Source organism: Pecten maximus, chromosome 6 (assembly GCF_902652985.1).
Source record: "Pecten maximus chromosome 6, xPecMax1.1, whole genome shotgun sequence".
Lineage (NCBI taxonomy): Eukaryota > Metazoa > Mollusca > Bivalvia > Pectinida > Pectinidae > Pecten > Pecten maximus.
Genome location: NC_047020.1, coordinates 25,981,583 through 26,006,093, shown reverse-complemented (window position 1 = coordinate 26,006,093; position 24,511 = coordinate 25,981,583). Strand labels below are relative to the sequence as shown.

Here is a 24,511-nt window from a genome sequence, read left to right as displayed (position 1 = left end):
GGTCCGTTACTTAAGTATGTGCGCATTTTATATTTTAGTCGGAATTACCTGAAATTCAAATGAAATGAAGCTCACCCACTACTTCCGACTTTTCAAGTGTTAAATCTTGTTGCAATAGTAGGGGAAAGGGGGGGGGGGGCTACTATATTTACAATAAATACTAATCACATTCAGACGTCTGCATGTGGTTATAAAATGTACTCATGTAGGTATAATTACCGCAGCTAAATCAAGTAGAACTTTGACGTTTAACTGGTATATAAGTCGTTTCTCCTCTAGCTCTATATCCCGTTGGGTCCGATGAGGGTCGTTCTGGGGCAATGACGTGTCGAGATGGCGGACTTTGTAATGATAGTTGGGTCGGATCCACCGAAATAGTGGAAATACAAAGTTAGAGTGTGTGACGTCACTCGATACTTCCACAGTGTCCACATACCACCAACTACTCAGACCACAATCGTCCCTCCACAATTCCAGAGTGTCCAAACTAGACAACGGTTCGTCTTGCAGGGAGAATTTGTCCGTGTGTCCGCGCTCGAAGTCATCCTTAAACACGTGCCATAACCAATGTTTCTTTGTCCGACGTCCGTCATCACAGTGGAAGATCACGTTGACGTTAGAGTCCGTGCCTGCTCGTCTGCGGTCACCGGTTTTTACTATCACTTTGTATTTGGCAGCAGTTGCCATATTTAGAATCCTAGACTATCACCTGGCGCCAAAATATCAACAGACACTTTCCGATAGGTCCACTCCGTGACCACTCCTTTACAATGATATACCGGTACGCTTATATGGTGAAGCTCTATTGTCCCCCGTTGTCTACATATCATTTCCGGAAATTGAACTCCCGGACCCCGATGGTACAGGACCGTTTCCTTCCTTATTGTGATGAGACACGCGTGCCCTAAGAATTCAATCACTGTTTAACAGATGTTAAAATGTACGTGACGACAACACGGGAACTTTAAGACCCGGGAAGTAGCTGATTTTTCGGTCCCGCCAGATAGAATTAACACCGAGATGGCCGTCATTGTAATGCTTAAGTTATAAATCGAGTTTGTATCTGCATGAAGCAGAAAATAAACTATCCTTCATGCCCCAATATGACCTATATCAGAGTAATGCTGTCTGATTAGAAACATCATTTTGCTCTCACGCGATTGATAGAAATTCTCTCACGCGAAATCTGGCTGTTCTCGTGCATCTTATTCCATTTGTCTCACGCGATGACTTTTTGTTATTTAAGGTTAACTTCCTTATTAAACCTAATTCAATGTATTAAGTGTGTGCTTTCGTTCCTCACGCTTTTTTGTGCATGTCGGATACGCTACCGCTTGTTTATGGCCGGTTGTGCCTGTTCACTTTGCACCGACAAACAGCAATAAATTTGTATGGTACTTGGAGGAGAGAAAACCATTCAATTAACGCTTATTTAACGTGTTTCCCGTATAAAACCCGTTACAAATGTGCTCGTTTTTTAAAAAAAAAGGGGAAGTTTATCAGCGGACCAAACAAACTACACATATATTCGGTACTACTGATACATTACCTGTGCCACCAATCCGGGAATCTTGACTGTCAAATCGTATATAGTACGCTTGTCCTCGAGTTCCCTGATCCTCTGGTCCTTATAATCGTCCTCCTGGGGAAGAGCCGTGTCCAGGTGTCGAATCCTGTAGCAGAAATGAGGTTTTATCCATCGAAAAAACGGAAACACAAATGTAGCTTGCGACGATTCGCACCGAACTTCGATGACGTCCAGAAACCAATCATCCAGAATGCCTTTCTCATCCCTCCAAAGTTCCAGAACGTCAATTGATGCAAGTCTCCGACCTGTCACTGGGAACTCGTCTCGACGTCCACGCTCAAAGTCGTTAATGAAAATATTATCAAGCCACATTTCTTCCGTGCTTTGACCATCGTTGCTATGGAAAATAACAGCAATGTTCGCGTCCGTTCCCGCAAATTTTTTATCTCCCGTCTGCACGTACACCTTGTAATCCGATTTCTCCGACATTTTGTCGAAGAATGCCGGAATTAAGGTATTACTCGTGAAAATACTGACCCAGAATCTGTATGGTTTAAAGTTCTAAAATGACGTAGACGAGACAGTACAGACGAGTGACGTAGACGAGACAGTACAGACGTGTGACGTAGACGAGACAGTGCAGACGAGTGTAAGGTAAGGAACTGATCTACACGTGATACAACAGCTCGTCAATCTCGTAAAGCATATACATGTATATCACAACACCTTTATCTCCCAACAGTTAGCAGTATGTTCTGAAATAGAGAGTGACCCTCCCGTAAAACTATGCTCAACAGTTGTGAGGAAGTAAGCTGACGTTTGACACGAACCAACCGCAGAATTTCGAAACGAGAGTTCGGACAACGGCTTCAGGAGAAATAAATACACAGACTGTCGCGCTTTATTGCTAAATGACAAACCATCCCACAGCACAAAATATAAGTGTCCTAGGCTCGGTTATAACCGGAACAAGGACGTTAAGCCCCATCCATCAATCAATCAATCAATCAGCACAAAATATTACAGCAATACTGCTTTCATGTTCGCTGGAAGTCCTCAGTGTGCAGAAAATGATGACGTGGTCTTATTTAGACAAAATATGTTGCAAAATTACATGTAACGTAATCACAGATCAGAATTGATTGGGATTCCCCAGCCAGCAGTCATGTGGATTGACGTGTTCCTATTTGGATAAATATAACTCTATATCGATCTGTCTCTCTAGAGTCAGTCACAAAATATATGTAGCATCTGGACCAGGTAGTTATATTCCGTACTCTCATCTGGCGTGGCTGACCAAACCGAAACTGAACCGGTCTCAATCACTTAGTTGTAGGCCGCACCTGTTTGCCGGAATAGGATGCGTAAAAATATGAGCTTGATTATGATGCGCGTGCCAGTGGGGTGATAATTGAACACGAGATTTCAGAGTTCCTCTCCCTGTAGACCGATTTAATGATAAGTTCATAGTAAATACATCTGCTTATCAAAGATGAAGGCAGTTATATCTAGTCTGTGGTTTTATTCCTTTCCCAAATATACAGCAGTTCCGCAATTATCAAAGTTAACGTTGTATGGTTTCATAATATGCTACGACAACGGGAAAGAAGCATATTTCCACTTACTATAGTATTTTCCTTCGAAGAGAAAATGGGAAACTTTTTTTACTTGTAATTGTACCGGATCTCCCGAGAAAATCATGACTGTTTTACTAGAATCGGATCCTCCAGAACACAAAACTCCTTCTCAAGAAAATGGACGAAACACGTTTGCCTTTCCATAGAGAACCGTACAGCTTTTAACTTTGGTTAACTCCTAAATCCATCAGAAACTCTTTCTCAGAGAGAAAGGTGCGTTCTTGCCTTCCTAGAACGAATGAAACAGAGAATAGACCAATATGAACCTTCCGAGAATGATAGCATCATTTTACCAATTGCTCCATGTACGTAACTTAATTTATTTAGACACATCACTTTGTCTACATGGAATGGCGAGATAACACTATACCGGTACCGTCCCTAGTCAATCTAACAGTAGTAGTGCAATTATGCACGTACACGTGCACCTGTCTGTCTATACAGATAGTGTATACACGTCATACTTCACGCATGGTAAGGTTACCTGTCAGAAAACATGCAACGTATGAAACATATTACCACAGAAGGTCAAAGGTCATATTGCAAATAGTTGCTGATACAAAATCCCCAGTCGTATAGCGTCAGGGTTCTGGAGATGGGTTAGTGGAGCGGTCCCTGGGGCCCCGAGGGTTCCCTGACTGCATCTATCAAATGTTTTCTATAGTATTATATAAATCTAGATGCTCCGTCACGGGACATATCTACAAAAGTTCAAAGTTCGAGTCCCGTTATATAACTACAGCTGTCACCACATACACGTTAGAAACAAGACATGCCAAGCATTGTCTCGCCATGAATGAAGGGGTAACAATGAACATGGCAGTATACACTTCGCAAAATATAAGTGTGCCGATGAAATAAAAACGCACGCGTTCTCGTAGTTTAGCAGTGCTTTTCCTACCGTTATTGTACAGGGGCCTGTACCTTTCCAGTGGGAAAATACATTGATATTCTTTAATTAGGACTACAGGTTGAACTAGAGGCCGCGACAGAACTACTATAATATGCGAGACTGTCATACTTTAACAAATGCTTAAAATTCATTCAATTAACGCCACGTCAAATTATCAAAGAAAATAACAAGAGAATAATCACAAAACATTTCAAATGAATATTCCACAAGCCAATGTAATAATTCTAATTATTTTACTAGTCTCTATTTATCATAGCTAAATCAACCATATTAAACAAAGATAGGCTGGTTATTATTGAGCTTGAATCAGACAGCTCACTGCAAAAACTGGTTTGAAAACAAATTTAGGCACTTCCGTCTCACAGATCAGACGATCTCTGCTTCAGAAATATATAGAAAGATAAAAAAAAATCAGCAAAACACAAGGGGCTTATGTTTGAGACATTATCTAAAGGTTAGCTGAGAATGTTAAAAATGTTAAAATAAATATCGAATGTTCTCCTTATTTACACAATAAAAACACCTCGCCTGCGTCTCCGAACGTACTAATTTGGTAGAAAAATAATAGGGGTTCCGATTGCTTTTCACAAGGGTGTTCGAACGGTTTTCCAAGAATCTTGAACGGAAGAATACCTTTTCAGTGTATAGTACATATCGAGATATTGGATTTAACTTCGGATCTTAATTACAAGTGCCTATGAGTAAATAATGGTTAATCTACTTCATTGGGAACAATGTTCACTTTCCAGCATTGTTGAACCTTAGCCAGGCGTGGGAATCCCCAGATGGATTATGTCAATCATAGCTTTATTATACACCTGGACACGCCTACTTTAATCTGATTGGCTAAATATTTTATATTTCTTTCAATAGTTTTTAATTAGATTCATAAACCATTTTTCCGTCCACCCTCACTTCATGTCAAACACTCGGCTAGCTAACTTGTCTGAATTTGTGGATAATTCTGACTTTCATATACATGTATAGAATTACTGGATTTGTAGCAGACATGGGGCCTGTACATGTGTATCGCATACCACTTTGTATCATCCCTCACGATATGGTATAGGGGATTTCACATTAACCAATGGGTGTTATCCCTAATGATCAACTGTATAGGTGATATCACTATAATGAATGGGTGTTATCCCTAATGAGGGATAGTATAGGCGATATCAATATAATGAATAGGTGTTATCCCTAATGTGGGATAGTATAGGTGATATCAATATAATGAATGGGTGTTATCCCTAATGTGGGATAGTATAGGTGATATCAATATAATGAATGGGTGTTATCCCTAATGATCAACTGTATAGGTGATATCACTATAATGAATGGGTGTTATCCCTAATGAGGGATAGTATAGGTGATATCACTATAATGAATGGGTGTTATCCCTAATGTGGGATAGTATAGGCGATATCAATATAATGAATAGGTGTTATCCCTATGTGGGATAGTATAGGCGATATCAATATAATGATGGGTGTTATCCCTAATGTGGGATAGTACAGGTCGATATCACTATAATGAATGGTGTTATCCCTAATGTGGGATAGTATAGGTGATATCAATATAATGAATGGTGTTATCCCTAATGTGGGATAGTATAGGTGATATCAATATAATGAATGGGTGATATCAATATATGTAGGCGATGTCTTGGGTGATATCAATATAATGAATGGGTGTTATCCCTAATGTGGGATAGTATAGGCGATATCACTATAATGAATGGGTGATATCACTATAATGAATGGGTGTTATCCCTAATGTGGGATAGTATAGGCGATATCACTATAATGAATGGGTGTTATCCCTAATGTGGGATAGTATAGGTGATATCAATATAATGAATGGGTGTTATCCCTAATGTGGGATAGTATAGGCGATATCAATATAATGAATGGGTGTTATCCCTAATGTGGGATAGTATAGGTGATATCAATATAATGAATGGGTGTTATCCCTAATGTGGGATAGTATAGGCGATATCACTATTATGCACAATTTATATTGCCACTTCAGTCAGTCAGTCAGGCGGGCATCCTCAAAACATTATTTGTGTTATGCAGCAATTTATACCTCAATGAACGAAAAGAAAACATCATTCCATTCTAAATGTTCACAAAAGACATACAGCTTTAAAGTTAAAAACAACAGACAAAAAAACATTTCGCAGAACACGTTTTGGTAGACAGCAAAACGAAGACAATTTCGGGACAATTAGAGCCACACTGCCGTATACTCGTCAGTCTCTACATAACAGTTATCACAATAGAAAATCAATACCCGTGTTAAACGATTTTAAACGACAGTTGTTCACTGAAGCAGTTTGAAACTGACAGATGTTACAGACCCCACACAATTATTTCGCTCTGTTGTACTCACGATTCTAAAACAAATGATAAGTGTCTCCCGATACAGACACATTCCACTGATAGATTGGATAGTCTGCTCGACCATAGTGGTCCCTACAAAACTAAGCTTCGTAACCTTGGATGAGAAAGCAATCAGAAAGGGGTGACTTTATTCAATCAAGTTATAAGCTGCTAAGAGTTATTCCCCGTGGGCAAACATCTCGCCGGCTATTTCCTCTTTCTCTTTCTCTGTGTTTAACTCACCATTACACTGATTCAATATGTAATTACACAGACTGTTTTCATTAAATCATATGATCACACCTTTGGTATTTTATAATCTTATTAATCCATCCAAGAAATTATATTCCGGTGGATGAATATCGAGACAGTTTACAAGTTCTACACGCCCAGACAAGACACGAGTCAGCAGAATGTTATAGTAACTAATCAGAGCCAAGAATTTCGAATGTCTGAATTGACACAATTTAACAAGTACAAGCACTGATCGAGAAGCTCGCTTGTGGCAAGTAATGTAAAAAAATATATAATATTTCAGTTCTTCATTATCAATTTTCTACGTCCTAAAGAAGAGTCACTTTTATCCATTTCGTAACCAAATATGAGGTGAGTAGAATAAGAATAAGATCATTTTTTAAATGATGTTAGTGTATCATATAGTGTTCAGTATTTTAGACTACATTTTACTTACATTTTTATTGTACAGTGTTAAGATAAGTCGTAACAGGCTGAATATCGCTTTACAACTTTATTGTGTATATTTTATATGCTCTAAGATTTTGGACACGTTAATAAACAATAACGCCGGGGTATGATATTACCACGTGGTTAATCTAACAGGTGCGCTGATATACAGTATATATAAATTTCGATGGAATTTAATGTCATTTTACAGGTAGATGTTATCGGTCGGGTGTAATTGAACGGGTAAACTACAGTACTAGAATAAAGAAAAAACATTAAAAGGTGTTTTAAATCTTCCCCCACAAGCACGTCATACCACGACGAAAATATTTTTTCTTAAAGTACATCTTCACATAATACATGTATATACTGGTAGATTATCATATACAATGGACATCTTATATATATAATACATCAATTATACGTCATGCTCTTACCGAATTCAATGATAACGTGAGCGAGTCGGAGACATTAGAATTATGGCTAAGTCCTGTAAAGTGCTACGGAATGTTTAAAGATGTGGTTATTTAGAACCATGGAGCAGGTGAACTATTTGATAACAAATATTTTATTCAAATGTAAATTGCAATGAGAAAGCAATGCATATGAAAAATAGCATGCATGTACAAACATATTTTGCATTTAAGTGTTGCGAATTACTGTGAAATTCAATCAGGAATTATGAACTTTAAACTTCTGCAAAGGTTTTGTCAAATAACTGGTATTTCAGCCATCTACCAAGAACTCGTACTCACTCACGCATGGCAAATTTGATATAAGAAAAATATATATCAAATATAATGGTGCGGTGTAAATTCAACTTTCTGTTCTCGCGATTATAACTTTACCAATATGTTAACTGATGCCTACACATTTCTTTCTTTCAATTTTTTTTAGGATTGCGTGAGATTGAAAACGAGTTCATATTCGCATAGTGTATGTTTGGTGAACTCCAAATGATTCATTTGGACAAAGGCTTATAGCTTGTAACTCATTGGTAAGATCTCTTCAGGAATATGTATCTATGTATATGTTTGTGTAAAGCGACTTAAACTGTAGATTCCATACTCATTAAACCGTGACTTCTTCTTATAAATAGTTAAACTGATTTTAGATATAGCGATACAAGAGCCTATACATTATACAAATGAAGACCACTGTAGGGAATATTGCACCAAGTCCCTGTGCTATGGACCAATATCGGTAAGCATGGGATGTACTGTAGACCTTCCGTCTGTGATGTACCAGCATCCTTTTTTTATGGAATGTTAGATCTGAAATGTCTTAGAAATGTTAATAGATATACACATGCAAGTCTAGGTGTTTAGACGTTTAAGAGCGATCGCCAAGTGTAGTGTAAGTAAAAGACTCCATCCACATGTAAAAATTCGCATGTCCCCGAGGTTTCGAGGATGTTAATCCAAAAACCATGACAAACAAACGAAGATGTACAAAGGGCGGGGTCTAAAAACATAAAACGACCGTCCAACAGTCATACTGGTATCAAACGACCGCCCAACAGTCATACTGGTACCAAACCACCGCCCAACAGTCATACTGGTATACCAAACCACCGCCCAACAGTCATACTGGTATACCAAATCACCGCCCAACAGTCATACTGGTACCAAACCACCGCCCAATAGTCATACTGGTATCAAACGACCGCCCAACAGTCATACTGGTATCAAACCACCGCCCAATAGTCATACTGGTACCAAACCACCGCCCAATAGTCATACTGGTATCAAACCACCGCCCAACAGTCATACTGGTATCAAACCACCGCCCAACAGTCATACTGGTATCAAACCACCGCCCAACAGTCATACTGGTATCAAACCACCGCCCAATAGTCATGCTGGTATCAAACCACCGCCCAATAGTCATACTGGTATCAAACCACCGCCAAACAGTCATACTGGTACCAAACCACCGCCCAACAGTCATACTGGTATCACACGACCGCCCAATAGTCATACTGGTATCAAACCACCGCCCAATAGTCATACTGGTATCAAACCACCGCCCAATAGTCATACTGGTATCAAACCACCGCCCAACAGTCATACTGGTATCAAACCACCGCCCAATAGTCATATTGGTATCAAACCACCGCCCAACAGTCATACTGGTATCAAACCACCGCCCAACAGTCATACTGGTATCAAACCACCGCCCAATAGTCATACTGGTATCAAACATCGTCATCAGTAATAAGCTCAATCAAGTGTAAATTTATTTGAATCGATTTTGTAGATGAAGATTTTAGATAAAATAATCACGAACACATCAAAATACGTCGGAAGATCTTATCTTAAGTGTTACACAACACTGCATTCTTAAGAGATGTATGAGCCCCAGGTACACACATATCTATAGTATACAAGTTCTGGCATGGCGATGACGGTTTAATAACAAGTTGTTAAAATTTGATTGAGATACATGTATGATAATGTAAAGCAGGTGTATAAATATGTATTGAATTATTATGGTAATTTACCGTCACGGACAATTACACCGTGAAAATGACATCCCAATGATTATTGTTACATAAATTAAGGAAGAATTGTATTGTGAAAGGATTAATATACAGTATTAAAGGGTTATAACTTAACATTGATATACAGTATTAAAGGGTTATAACTTAACATTGATATACAGTATTAAAGGGTTCTTAACATTGATATACAGTATTAAAGGGTTATAACATAACGTTGATATACAGTATTAAAGGGTTATAACTTAACATTGATATACAGTATTAAAGGGTTATAACTTAACATTGATATACAGTATTAAAGGATTATAACTTAACATTGATATACAGTATTAAAGGTTTATAACTTAACATTGATATACAGTATTAAAGGGTTCTTAACATTGATATACAGTATTAAAGGTTTATAACTTAACATTGATATACAGTATTAAAGGGTTCTTAACATTGATATACAGTATTAAAGGTTTATAACTTAACATTGATATACAGTATTAAAGGTTTATAACTTAACATTGATATACAGTATTAAAGGTTTATAACTTAACATTGATATACAGTATTAAAGGGTTCTTAACATTGATATACAGTATTAAAGGGTTATAACATAACCTTGATATACAGTATTAAAGGGATATAACTTAACGCCTGTTTTATCTAGTTTGTAGACTTAGAAAAACACCATAACTACACCCCTGATGCAATATTCCTTTAAATGATTTTCTTCAAATATTTGTTCGTGAAGTGGTAACTTAGAATGTCCATTCCTTGTGTCGACATCTGAGTTGTAATTGTCAGAATGAAATGTTTAAATCTTAATCGTGGTTTTCAGGTACGATCTCTTGTAAAACGCGGGCGATTTTTTTTACCTTTTATTTTGAAATGGCAGTAGTCGTCAGTCCATATATATGTATAATAAATATATAATACTAACTTGAAGTAGACGCCTGTGAAAAGATACATTGTGGGTTCAAATGTGTGTAAGGCCCAATGTTTTCTCCCGACCAAAATTATTTTAATACTGTTTTCAACAGTCCTTGCTTCCCAGTCCTCTCAGTTGGAATCAAGTCGGCTCGATGATCAGAAGAGATAGAAGCTGGTGATAAATAAAAACCTGTATTTCTACTGATACCGGGGTGCAGCATTTATGTGGAAATAAAGCTTGGTTCGCAATATGAAATAAAGTATACACACTGTAGATTAAATGCAAAACACAGGCATTCACTCAATCAAACAAATAAATCATCACCGACATCCCACAGGGACCAGAGAATTGGTTACGGTCTACGTGTACAGAATCACAGTCTAAGTGTCTCAGTATTTTGGACCTTCCCTAGTGTGTATAGCACATTTTAGATGTTTAGTGGGATAGATTAAAATATCATTTAAAAGGAAAAAATTCTCATATGTCCGTGTGCTATATCCTATAGTTTTCGATACGGCCTACACCCTGCTAATGGTGTACAGCCAATATACTAATATACCGTACCATTCTGTACAGTGCCATATGCCTTTAAGTCACGGACCCTGTGTTGTTCACACAAAGCGGCTTATTAAAGGTATTTCTCGATATTTTACCAAAATGTTTCTGTAGCTATGGGCGATTTAGGTTTCGGTAAAATGCCGAGCAATTCATCACACGTACAGAGGCGAGGCGTCACATCAAAATCAATTCCCTGGGTCACGGTTCACACTTTTTATAGGTTCTAGTGGGCGTGCACGTATTTTGAAGAAAATTCGAATTTCTATTCATTAAGACACTTGGCTATATACTCTGTATGATACCGACCATTTACAGATCATGAAATCAGATATATATACAGCTGTATATCATTACTAATGTGCTGAATTCACTTAAGCATGTAAACTGTTAACATTTTATTGAAACTTTTCATGCATGAACTTGACTATATAAAATGGCTTTTGAGAAACTAAATATGCACAAATTCAGTAATTCATAGGTACAATTAAATGAAAAAGACATCTCCATCCGGGTAAGACCGCTACAACGGACACGAGAGAATTTGTGGTGGTTGAACTGGCCATTTTAAACTCGAGCGGTCTACCTTTTCTTCGCCTATTCTTTAGCGTACAATACATTGTACATGTGTGTTTATGTTTAATTAAAATGGCTGATTCATGATCGTGTTTTCACTGCTCCAGCTATTTACCGATTATGAGAGTCGGGTCGTAGATTTAACTTCCTGAAAAAAGGCGTTTATAAATCTATATTAATCCCAGTTACGTGAATGTGGAGTTTATGTGTCTCCAATATTCCACACAATTATTACTAGTAAGTTACATATGTTATCGAAGTTATCACTGAAACAGACACAACGATGTTTTAACATATATCCACAGTAAACAATAACCTTTATTTAATTTACAACAATTACGTTACAATATGAATTAACCTTATAAATCGTGTTGTCCCGGATAGAAGCGCGAGATGAACGAACTGTAGGAGAAACCTTCCCGCTAGATCAGGGAGTCGAACTTCGGTTATTACCGAGTGCCTGACGGCGAGCTCACCACCGACCACCCACACATTGACGAAATAACGCATCTATAATACATCAAAGTATATTTTTAAAGATCAGTGACGTTTTATAAGCGTCACGTGAAAAAATGACGTCAGAAAGCGCACCTAGCGGACAACATGAATTGGGCGAGAACCCGGATATTTCGACTCATTATCTACACTGCTTCTGGGTAAATATCATTTACATACCATACATTTCACCGAAATACATTCACATTATGATATATACCAGATATGGTTAATTCTTCTAAACAGGTCGATATATCCAACCAGGGAAGTCGTCACGGTCGTTTAAATTGAGAAAAGTCGCAATTAGTGGCTGGAGGGCTTGCACGTGCTTCCGGTTACGGTCAATTCTTACTTCAGCCTACCGCCTGATGTGGATCTCGCTTTATAATCCTGTACATACAGTACAGGAACATTGGAAAACATTAGAACAATATCTCTATGATCATTACAATATATATAGTGTAGACCAAAAGGCCTAAACAAACAATAACTTGTTCCTGTAGTACCCCGAGAAACATTGAGTAAAGCTTATGATTCACTCACAGCAAACAACTACACGAACTACGTAACAAATATATTTCTCTGCTGAATGAATTTCAAAGCAAAATTACCTTATTTCGCATTTAACCATAAATGAAAAGAATTTCCTTGAATCCGTGATGAATGGCTAAGTAAATGAATTATGCTGTTTGTGGGAACACAGGGACTTGACTATCCCCCCCCCCCCCCCCCCCCCCCCCCCCCCCCCCCCCCACCCACACACACACACCACACACGCACCACATGTATGCAATAATACATTATATACGAAACATGGGTTGAAATTGTGTCAAGTCCTTGAGTAAGGAAGTCAACTTATAACTCAACTGTGATATATATAGATGTGTGTATATTGGAAATATCAAAACGGACATTATAAACACAAGATGACACTTCGCTTCTACGGAAATCAAACGGGTTATATGACAAGTGGATTGGTCATACTGCACAAACATTTCCTCATATGACCACACTGATAACTTTTATATAAAATCAGCACGCGTTTTAATGGTAAACATTTTACACGACACCAGACGTGTACAGGTGTAGGTCGTCTGAGGAATACACCTATCTTGTTACGACGACATGCAAACACTTATGTCTACGTATGTAACCTAGTGAAAAACAAAAAACCTTGTGGAGGTAAGTATATATAGCTAAAGGGACAAAGATCATCTGAGGCTATATGTCGTGTTTGTGGGGTAACGAAACATGACTCTACCTGATCTGGAAACTGGTTTGGGTGTAGTCCCAGTAAGGGTTAGGTCTGACTATGTCATTGATTGGATCATATTTAATACGTTTAGGGCTAGAGAGATATGGTACCAATGTTTACCTTGCGATCTTTGTATTATCATAACGACATACCAACGCCTACCTGTGATACCAGTCCAGGGACCTTCTGTTTCAGAGTGTAAACTTTTCTTTTTTCTTCCAGTTCCATCTGTCTTTGGTCGGCGTTCGGGTCGTCCTGGGGTCGGAATGTATCCAGATGGAGAATGTTATAGTGGAAATGTGCCTTAATCCAGCGATATAATGGAAACGTAAAGACATCTTCGTAACTGAGGTTTCGAACCTCTACCGTGTCCACAAACCAATCGGCGAAAAATCCCTTATTGTCCCTCCACAGCTCAATCTTAAACACGTGTCGGATATCCAGTGGATCTGATACAGTGAATACGTCCGTTTGACCACGCTCGAAGTCGTCACGGAAACGGTTGTCCAATTTTATTGCTGCAGTCTGCTGACCAAGGTCATCATACAAGATGATCCGTATATCCGCGTCCGTTCCCGCCTTTTTACGATCGCCGGTCTTGACTGTCACTTCATATCTCGTGTTCTTGTTGTTCTTGTTCTTAGACATGATTGCGATAATCCGGATTTCAGAAAATACAGTCTAAATCCGTAGTATGAAACAAACGTCTTATCTTTACTTTAAACCTGGGTTCAAACCAGCTACACGAATTCAGTTTATACTTACACCATGTTACAAGTTGTCATTAAAAACTCCAGTTGGAAAATATACTATAGTTTACCATAAATAAATGAACACCACGCGAACATCAGTACTGCTGGTACGTTACGATATCGCTACACACTGCACTACTACGGTACGTACTGTAGTAAGTCCCTCGCGCCTAGTCACATTTTCCATTCATCTATTTCGTTCCGGTATTATATGTGTGTAAGTCATCAAGTCCGTTATATATAGTCAGTGACGTTACATATTCCACACTTGTCCGTAGTAGTGGAGCCTTTCCTTCTGACGGGGCATGTACGGACTAGGATACACCGGGAGAGTTCAAGCGTAGTCATGCATAAATAATTATCCTATAATGTTGATATCAATCATAACTCCTGCAGCTATTTGTTGGCCTTGCAGCTTTAGTACCTCCGGAGTAAATACCGGTCCGACAGGTAGGAAATCTACACCGGTGATAACTTGTCGGGAAGGGGGCACTTGTCAATATTAACAGTATTAGTCCAAATCCTGTTAACCTCACCATTGTCTTCTAGATATAGCGAGATTTACCATGCTTCTGTGACTTTCCCAACCATGACCATCAGAATTGTGAGTAAAGTAATTCGACCCTCTGGGGAAATTAGGACAATTAAGTGTGTTTTATGTACAACGTAAAGTTTTACTGAGCTCGGAGACGTTGTAAATGGAAGACATTGGAGTGTAAATATTTGTGTAGCTATCCCACAGCTAAATCTATACAGGTAGGGCGACCAGTGGGCCTGACCTGTATCACTTACGTGTCCAGAAACACTCGCCCAGCACAGGGGACCGACACAGAGGACTAACACATGGGACTAACACAGGGGACTAACACAGATGACTAACACCGGGGACTAACACAGATGACTAACACAGGGGACTAACACAAAGGACTAACACATGGGACTAACACAGGGGACTGACACATGGGACTGGCACAGGGGACTGACACATGGGACTGACACAGGGGACTGACACAGGGGACTAACACAGGGGACTAACCACAGGGACTGACACAGGGGACTAACACAGGGGACTAACACAGGGGACTAACACAGGGGACTAACACAGGGGACTAACACAGGGGACTAACACAGGGGACTAACAACAGGGGACTAACACAGGGACTGACACATGGGACTGACACAGGGGACTAACACAGGGGACTAACCACAGGGGACTAACACAGGGGACTGACACAGGGGACTAACAAAGGGGACTGACACATGGGACTAACCACAGGGACTGACACAGGGGACTAACACAGGGGATTGACACAGGGGACTAACACAGGGGACTGACACAGGGGACTAACACAGGGGACTGACACAGGGGACTAACACAGGGGACTGACACAGGGGACTGACACAGGGGACTAACCACAGGGACTGACACAGGGGACTGACACAGGGGACTAACACAGAGGACTAACATAGGGGAATGACACAGGGACTGACACAGGGACTGACACATGGGACTAACACAGGGGACTAACACAGGGACTGACACAGGGGACTAACACAGGGACTGACATATGGGACTAACACAGGGGACTAACACAGGGACTGACACATGGGACTGACACAGGAGACTAACAAAGGGGACTGACACAGGGGACTAACACAGGGGACTAACCACAGGGACTAACACAGGGGACTAACCACAGGGACTAACACAGGGGACTGACACAGGGGACTAACACAGGGAATGAAACAGGGGACTAACACAGAGGACTGACACAGGGGACTGACACAGGGGACTAATACAGAGGACTAACACAGGGGACTGACACAGGGGACTAACACAGGGTACTAACACGGGACTGACACAGATGACTAACACAGGGGACTAACACAGAGGACTAACACAGGGGACTGACAGAGGACTAACACAGGGGACTGACACAGAGGATTAACACAGGGGACTAACAAAGGGGACTGACACACGGGACTAACACAGGGGACTAACAAAGGGAACTGACACAGGGGACTAACACAGGGGACTAACACAGGGTACTAACACAGGGGACTAACACAGGGGGCTAACTACAGGGGACTGACACAGGGGACTGTACTGGTTCATCCCTAATGACTCCAGCAAAATCATTAAGGAATTAATTCGTGGGTCCACGTTTTTTTTTAGTTTTTTTTTTTAGGTTAAACTTAAACCTAATTGGATACTGAATTGAAGTTTGCTTGGAGTTCTCTGTGGGGCGGTATTCACGAATTGGAGACGAAGGAGGGAGTTGGGGGGGGGGGGGGGGGGCAGATGACAGACTTTATATTGCCATTACGCTGATAACAAACTTGTACACGGTAGCACGACTCTCGCCATTTCCACCTGTCAAATTATAGTGACAAAGGGCAAATCAGCCCTCAAAGCCAATTTCAAAAGATGAACGGCAAGACGAAAGCAGTAGCTATAAATTTTATAAGATTTTGGCACAAGCAGACGGCATGAATTCAACCCTAGAATTCCACAGGGGACTACCACGTAAGTCGCCTCTTACTCGTGTGCAGTCGGTAAAAGCATTTCTTGTCTCGGTCCACCAATCTGCATGTGTGGTTTTGAATTAATTCCAAACGCACCTTACATGAGGAGTTGGATGTAAAAACATTGTCTGTTTCCAACATAGTCCATCAACCCTTAACATATGACACACCGTTACCCTATATATTATTCAGGAAGGCGATGTAGGTGACGAACCTTCTTTAACGATCCGAAACGAAGATCCGAGACGGTAGAACTGTTGGCCATGGCTATATCGCTCTGATAATTCCTACACGCTGTTTATGGCACCAGTTACATCGCCATCTTTGAATCACTTCATCTAACTTATCATTCGTCAGTTCATAATCAGAAACATTAAATGACAGAGATAATATGATAAATAATGAATGGTCCCCTTGCGGTATCCGCCATGATGGTACTTGGCTAGGAGCTCACGTCGTAAATGCTATATATGGGGTGATGGACTTTCGAGCCTGACTATAGATATGAGAATTACTTCTCCATAACCTTACATCGCGTTAACTTATATCGCGTCCAATGTTTCACCGGAATTTGTACGCATTGCGGCACCAACATGGTCAAAAGGGAAAGACCGACTGTGGAACAGGCCTACAGTTCCTATAGTGTGTACGCAGTGGTATGGTGTTGTCAGCAGTATTCACGGTGTTTACAAAGTCTTTTTTTTATATATAACAACGCCTTATTCAGCGTTGTTGTCATCGTTATGTTAGCTATATGTTTACGCTTAGCAAATTCTAAATGGCCTTTTGCCAACTGAACGAGATCCACTAGTTCCGCATTATTCATCTTTCATAAAATTGTCGGTACTGTCAAATATACCGGAATCACTGTCATTTTATATTGCATTGTAATGTGTTGTTCGTGTTCATGTTGCTTAGCCTAAGGCCAATAAACTATTAAACTATATGAGGTCCAAGAGTCTGTGAGGTATACAATGCTAGTGGTCATCTGATGAACAATGTCTATTTGGTAGATGTTGATGGCTTGCTATGTTCATGGATTACGTTTTAGTTGTTTTCGCCCGCGTAATACGTTCCTTTGTTAGACAACGTCTGTGTTGTGAATTGAAAGGTTCGTGTCAATATTCAATTATTTCCTAATGTTTTATGTAAACATAACAGAAGGACAGACGCCAACTCTTACTTGTTCCATCATACACGCTACAAAATCATTCAATTGACACCATCTTCTTAACCCTTTCAACCCTAAAACTTAAATGGACTCCATTTTTTCATAATTTGAAGTCCAATATGGTCAGTAGGCGTAATAACAATTCCTATGCTGTAATCAGTACGATACAACACCAATGACAGTACCCCATTTTAAACACACCTAAAAGGAGCTTTTTTGTGAACAAGGTGTTCTGACAATTTTTTTCCAAAAGCACCTTTGTATGTTAAAATGACTGATCCCCGATATTAAACTTTGTTTTATACTTTGTAACTATATACTTGTACAATGTAATTGTGATATATGACACTTAATAAACAAATTAATTGATTGATTGTATAGTGTCTAAGTTCAGAGGGGCCACGGTGGCCGAGTGGTTAAGGTGTCACGACACTTTACAGTAGCCCTCCACCTCTGGGTTGCGAGTTCGAAACCTACATGGGGCAGGTACTGACTGTGAGTCGGTGTTTTTTCTCCGGGTACTCCGGCTTTCCTCCAAACCTGGCACGTCCTTAAATGACCCTGGCTGTTAATATGACGTCTAAGTTCAGCTATCAATCATTAGTATCATTAAAGTATTATATATTGTATACTTTATATCAATCTATTACCTATCATTAAAGTACATGTATTATATATTGTATACTTTATATCAATCTATTACCTATCATTAAAGTATTATATATTGTATACTTTATATGAATCTATTACCTATCATTAAAGTATTATATATTGTATACTTTATATGAATCTATTACCTATCATTAAAGTATTATATATTGTATACTTTATATCAATCTATTACCTATCATTAAAGTATTATATATTGTATACTTTATATCAATCTATTACGTATCATTAAAGTATTATATATTGTATACTTTATATGAATCTATTACGTATCATTAAAGTATTATATATTGTATACTTTATATGAATCTATTACGTATCATTAAAGTATTATATATTGTATACTTTATATGAATCTATTACCTATCATTAAAGTATTATCTATTGTATACTTTATATCGATCTATTACGTATCATTAAAGTATTATATATTGTATACTTTATATCAATCTATTACGTATCATTAAAGTATTATATATTGTATACTTTATATCAATCTATTACCTATCATTATCCGGGTAGATTTCTGTAACGACTTGTTAATCACAACTATTTACTTTGAGTAAACACCATCAAACCCCCGTCATCCGTTACATAGTTTATTTTTAGACACACGTGAACACGTGTTTATGTACGTAAACTCTCACTTGGACTGAAATATGCCGTCATCAGTAAATGTTCATTTGATCTAAATATATATGAATGTAAATGAGTAATTGAGATTGATTACAGTAATTTACACGAGGAAAACACTTCATTATAGTGGGATGAGTATTGTAAGTTCACAGTCACAAGAATTAAAGCAGGTCTCTCTCTGTGAAAGGGTAATCAATTCTACCAAACATTTGGTATAATACGTGTCGATGGTACATGTAGAGCTTATCTGAAATAGACTCACAATTTCTAATCCATTTCATACATCAGGAAAAAAATCATAAAATAAGTTATAAACTTTCTGTGGTCACAAATATTTCCATTTGCTCTGCATCGTCGCTATATAACCAATAAATACCCGTGACGTCACAAGTCCCACTGACAGACAGCGCGAAAGACTTTGGAATGGCCATAACACTGTTACAGATTGAATATATTATCAATATAGGGACTTGACACGAATTCCCAACCAACGGTCGTACATTATAGATGCCATAATTATATATATGAAAACTTTAAAGGACGTTGTGCATTGTGTAAATAGTAGAAATAATGAAATCAACACGGCATTTTCGCTAACAAATCGCCTGAAGATGGCCAGCAAGGCCTGAAAACGTTAGCGAAAATGCCGTGTTGATTTCATTATTTCTACTATATATATATGGATTGTGGGTTGGAAATTTGTGCCAAGTCCCTGTACAAACGCAACGCAAAAACATCATTAAACCAAACTCTAGCACTTCTAAAACGAAACTTTCGATCTATGGTCTGTAGTTTGTCCAAAATACACGTACATATGAGTATCGTCTCGAATTACTTTTGTCAGTAAATATAAATGTAAGCACACTAACGGGGATATCTATTTTTCAACATGCATTCGGCCCTGGATCTCTGAAGTTAAGGGATACACTTTAGAACCGCGACATATAATGTATTATACGAGGAAGTAGGACGGGATCTCGGACTATCACACAGTTTAAGGATAGTATGACGGTGTCAGCGACAGGAGTACCTTCTTCCGGAGATAGCATTGTGGTAGATTATCCTACAGATATCGTATCACTTCCGGCCTACTTGAACACAGGGGCTTGATATATCCGACTTTGCAGAAACATTCATCTGTGAAAACGAGTAGTTTTAGTATGACACACGGAAATGTGGTGAGAATTTTTAAAACTTATGGTAAAATTTGATTACTTGATTGTATAATGCATGTACATGTATCTATAATGCACGTACCAACTAACAAGTGCCTTGTAAAACATATCAATGTGTTCAGTCCGACCACGTGTACGTACACACCCAACAGGCAGTTCGACAAGCGACAAACCCCTGAGATAAGCGCATTTTTTTCTGGGAAAACATTCAGGAAGCCGGACCCCAACGCGTTCCAGATATTACTATTCACAAAGAAAATCTCGATATTTTTGCCAATTTTCAAATCGATAAGGTCACAAGTATTGATAAATTAATACATGTAGTTAATATCCTTTGTATACTGAAGTACATAATTGCGAGTTTTGCTAGATATAATCATGTAATATCTATAGATGTTAACCCCTTTTCGGTTGCTATATCTATAGATGTTTAACCCCTTTTCGGTTGCTACATGTGATATTCAGCCTCCTCTGTTTTACTGCGGCTCTGGCTCTATGACCGGATATAGTGTCTATTTTAGAGTTGGTACTGTGAACTACATTGGAAATATCATACCGCACAGGGCACCAGTATCGTACCAATATTACAGATATGCCGTGTGTACAAAGGCTATACGATTATCACAGAAAGATGTTTATCACGGTACATTTTCATACCGTGAGTAGCTGGAGTATTAATGTTGTAGATGAACTCTCCGTCAGGACTGGCTATCTACACCCCTAGATCCTTCATTTTAATTAAGATCAAAGTTATCTGTTTCCATTTTATAAACATACATGTTGGTAGGGATAGTTACACAGATTATGCTGTAAATGTTATGGAAATAAGATGGAAAATTGTTAGAAAAAATGTTTTGATGAATACTGAAAGAAATATTAGTTCGGAGTATAAAAAACTATCAAACTCCTGGACCTTTCTATAATTAGGAATCCTTTATACTTACCATACAATGTATAGTATTTACAGGACGTATTCAGTATATATAGTTTCATTACAGAGAAACTGCATCTGTGTTAACGCTCTACGTATGTCATTCACTAATGGGCACAGACATTTCTGACCAAATAATGGTTAAAATAGGTGCCAACCATACAAGTTATTAAAATTATTGTCGGGTACTAGGACGAGCTGTTTAGGTCACCTGAGACAAAGTCTCAAGTGACCTATTCTAATCCCCTTTTGTCCGTCGTCGTGCGTCGTGCGTCGTCCGTCGTGCGTCGTGCGTCGTCCGTCGTGCGTCGTCCGTCGTCTGTCGTGCGTCCGTAAACAATTTACATTTTCAACTTCTTCTCCAAAACCCACCAACCAAATTCTATGAAATTTGGCAGGAAGCTTCTATGGCTAAAGGTCAACCAAAATTGTAAATTATATGGTCCCCATCCCCCAGGGGCCTGAGGGGCGGGGCCAAAAAGGGTCAAATTGACTAAAACTTCAAAAATCTTCTTCTCTACTCTCAGATATGCTGCAATCAAACATTCTTCATAGATGGAAGGGTCTTAAGGTGCTTTACCAAAATTGTATATTTCATGACCCAGGGGTTTCACGTTTGTCCCTGGGGAGGGGCTAAATTTTACTATAGTTTATATAGGGAAATCACATTTTTGACTTTAATTGATTTTATTTCTATTGGAATTCATTCTAATTTTGTAAACATTGTCAGCATGGGATGACAGTTTGATGGCATGCACATGTTGGCCCTGACTGACCTCCAGGGGCTGATGGGCGGGGCTAAAAAGGGCCAAATTGACTAAAACTTCAAAAATCTTCTTCTCTACTCTCAGATATGCTGGAATCAAACACTCTTTATAGATGGAAGGGTCTTAAGGTGTTTTACCAAAATTGTAAATTTCATGACCCAGGGGTTTCACGTTTGCCCCTGGGGAGGGGCTAAACTTTACTATAGTTTATATAGGGATATCACTTTTTTGACTTTAATTTATTTTATTTCTATTGGAATTCATTCTAATTTTGTAAACATTGTCAGCATGGGATGACAGTTTGATGCCATGCACATGTTGGCCCTGACTGACCCCCAGGGGCTGATGGGCGGGGCTAAAAAGGGCCAAATTGACTGAAATTTCACAAATCTTCTTCTCTACTCTCAGATATGATAGAATCAAATACACTTCACATTTTTGCATAGTACTTTTATGTATCTATTTTCCTCTTTGTGGCCTTGACATTGCGTACAATGCGCCATCTAGGCAGTCCATATCCCTAATATGGCATTTCATATAATGGACTACATACATCATATTTATTAGCTATACAGGTAGGTATGAATTTCGGGTGCCTTAGATTTTGTATAACACACGTCGGTTTGTCTTCCTGGTGTCTTTGACGTTTGGGTGACCTTGACATTTTGTATAATAAGTCATATAAGCAGCATGTATGACCTTAATGTGACCTTTGACGTGACATATTTGTAGATTCATCATAAATTTTACCAATTCATGTATTTGAACAGTGTATATTGACTATTCCCTGACGAGTTATGATATATATAGACCTACCTGCGCTGAAGCGCCCTTGACCTTCTGAGTCACCTCGTACGTGCTGTGTTTATCGGCGATTTCCATGTGTCGTTGATCAGAGTTTGGGTCATCTTGAGGGAGGAACGTGTCCAGGTGAATGATGTTGTAACGATAGTTACCTTTGACCCACCTATAGATTGGAAATATAAAAGTTTCTCCTGGAAAGGCTTCATTCCAGACTTCGATGGTGTCCACGTACCAATTCGAAGACACCCCAGACTTATCCCTCCACAATTCGATCTTAGAAATATTCCTGATGTCCACATCGTCCTTCACTATGAAATTGTCCGTTCGTCCGCGCTCAAAATCGTCCCGAAAAAAATTATCCAATTTGGCTGGAGAAGTCGTTTGGCCGTCTGCTCCATGAAGGACTATCCTAATATTTGCATCTGTTCCCGCTTTTTTCCTATCCCCAGTTTTCACTGAGATATTGTAGGAGCTATACGGTGCGGACGTGATGGCACATGGATGGCGTGCTTGGCACAAAATGGGCGCCCTGGTGCCATGTGGCGAAAGGCTTTTGGTATTCCCCATGCTTCTAAGCCTACAAATCAGTGTCGCTGGCCGCGCCAGCATTTGATAGATGCTTAACCTCATGATTCAAGTATTAAATCCACTCTATTGAATGATGATCTCAGGGTGCATCACCTCGGTGCTAAGACATCGGCTGACACCACCGATCTCGTTACGTGATTTCACTCAATACGTGTATGACCTTCAGTTACAAACATGCACTTTCAGGATGTCAAGACTGAAACCAGGACGGAATTTAACGTGTCGCACAACTCGTTAATCCGTTCTCTTACGTTACACTTCCAGTCGGATGTAGAAATATGCGAGATAAGTATTCCGAGTTCCGGCCTTTTGAATCAACAATATTTACAATTTCTTTACACAAAGTCACAAGACGAGAAGTTAAGTAAAGACACTTTGTTGACTAAGTCCGGCGCGTAACATTATAGTTCAGTAGGAACTAGATTATAGTTCACGAGATTAACAAGGGATTTCAAACCTAGTCAATGGGTTAATATTCCACACAAAGCCGCGCTGTTCTATCCTCGAGTGGTCTGTGCCTTTTAATAATTATACATCGATGACTCTCATCTGAACATTCATGAATACAACACAGGTTCTATAGCAAAACATGAAGCACAGATTGAGTTTAAATGACCATTCACGGTGCTTGAAACCAATTCATAACTATGGCAACTGCGGTTTCGTACTAACAAATGTCTAACACGGTGTCGAACGTATACTAACATCACCTCGTACCACTTATTGAACTTGTCGCCTTCTTGTCAACACCTACCACAGTCAACTCCCTGACATTATATCGTAAAGCTATAGATAGGCTGTTCTGTAAACGGGTCATAGATCCTGTTGCATTGAGTTTGTTTAATAGTTTATTTAAGTGATTAAATCACCCATGCAAGAATGCGAAGAAAAAATAACACGTGCATGAAAAAAATACCAAGTCATTTGTAAGTTGACAATGAAAACACGTCCTTCTAGCAATTTATTCGAACTTGATATAATTGCCCTCAAATATTTCTTTAAATGTTTATATTTTCCTACGGTGGCTGATTGAGGACATC

The 24,511-nt window shown here is 39.0% G+C and overlaps 1 protein-coding gene across 4 annotated transcripts in view; it reads right to left on the bottom strand.

Annotated features, from left to right (window-relative positions):
* LOC117329376 (allene oxide synthase-lipoxygenase protein-like) overlaps positions 1 to 23,824 on the bottom strand; it is a 64,132-nt gene extending 40,308 nt beyond the window's left edge. The window contains exon 1 of one of the 4 annotated variants that reach the window (XM_033887299.1): positions 22,896 to 23,824. In XM_033887299.1, coding sequence (XP_033743190.1) covers positions 22,896 to 23,513 — 618 coding nt within the window. In that variant the 5' untranslated portion in view covers positions 23,514 to 23,824. Of the gene's footprint in view, positions 1 to 219; positions 772 to 1,549; positions 2,033 to 13,614; positions 14,726 to 22,895 lie in introns of those variants that run through there. The other 3 variants (XM_033887301.1, XM_033887304.1, XM_033887303.1) reach the window with 3 other exon arrangements.
* Between the last annotated feature and the right edge of the window lie 687 nt (positions 23,825 to 24,511).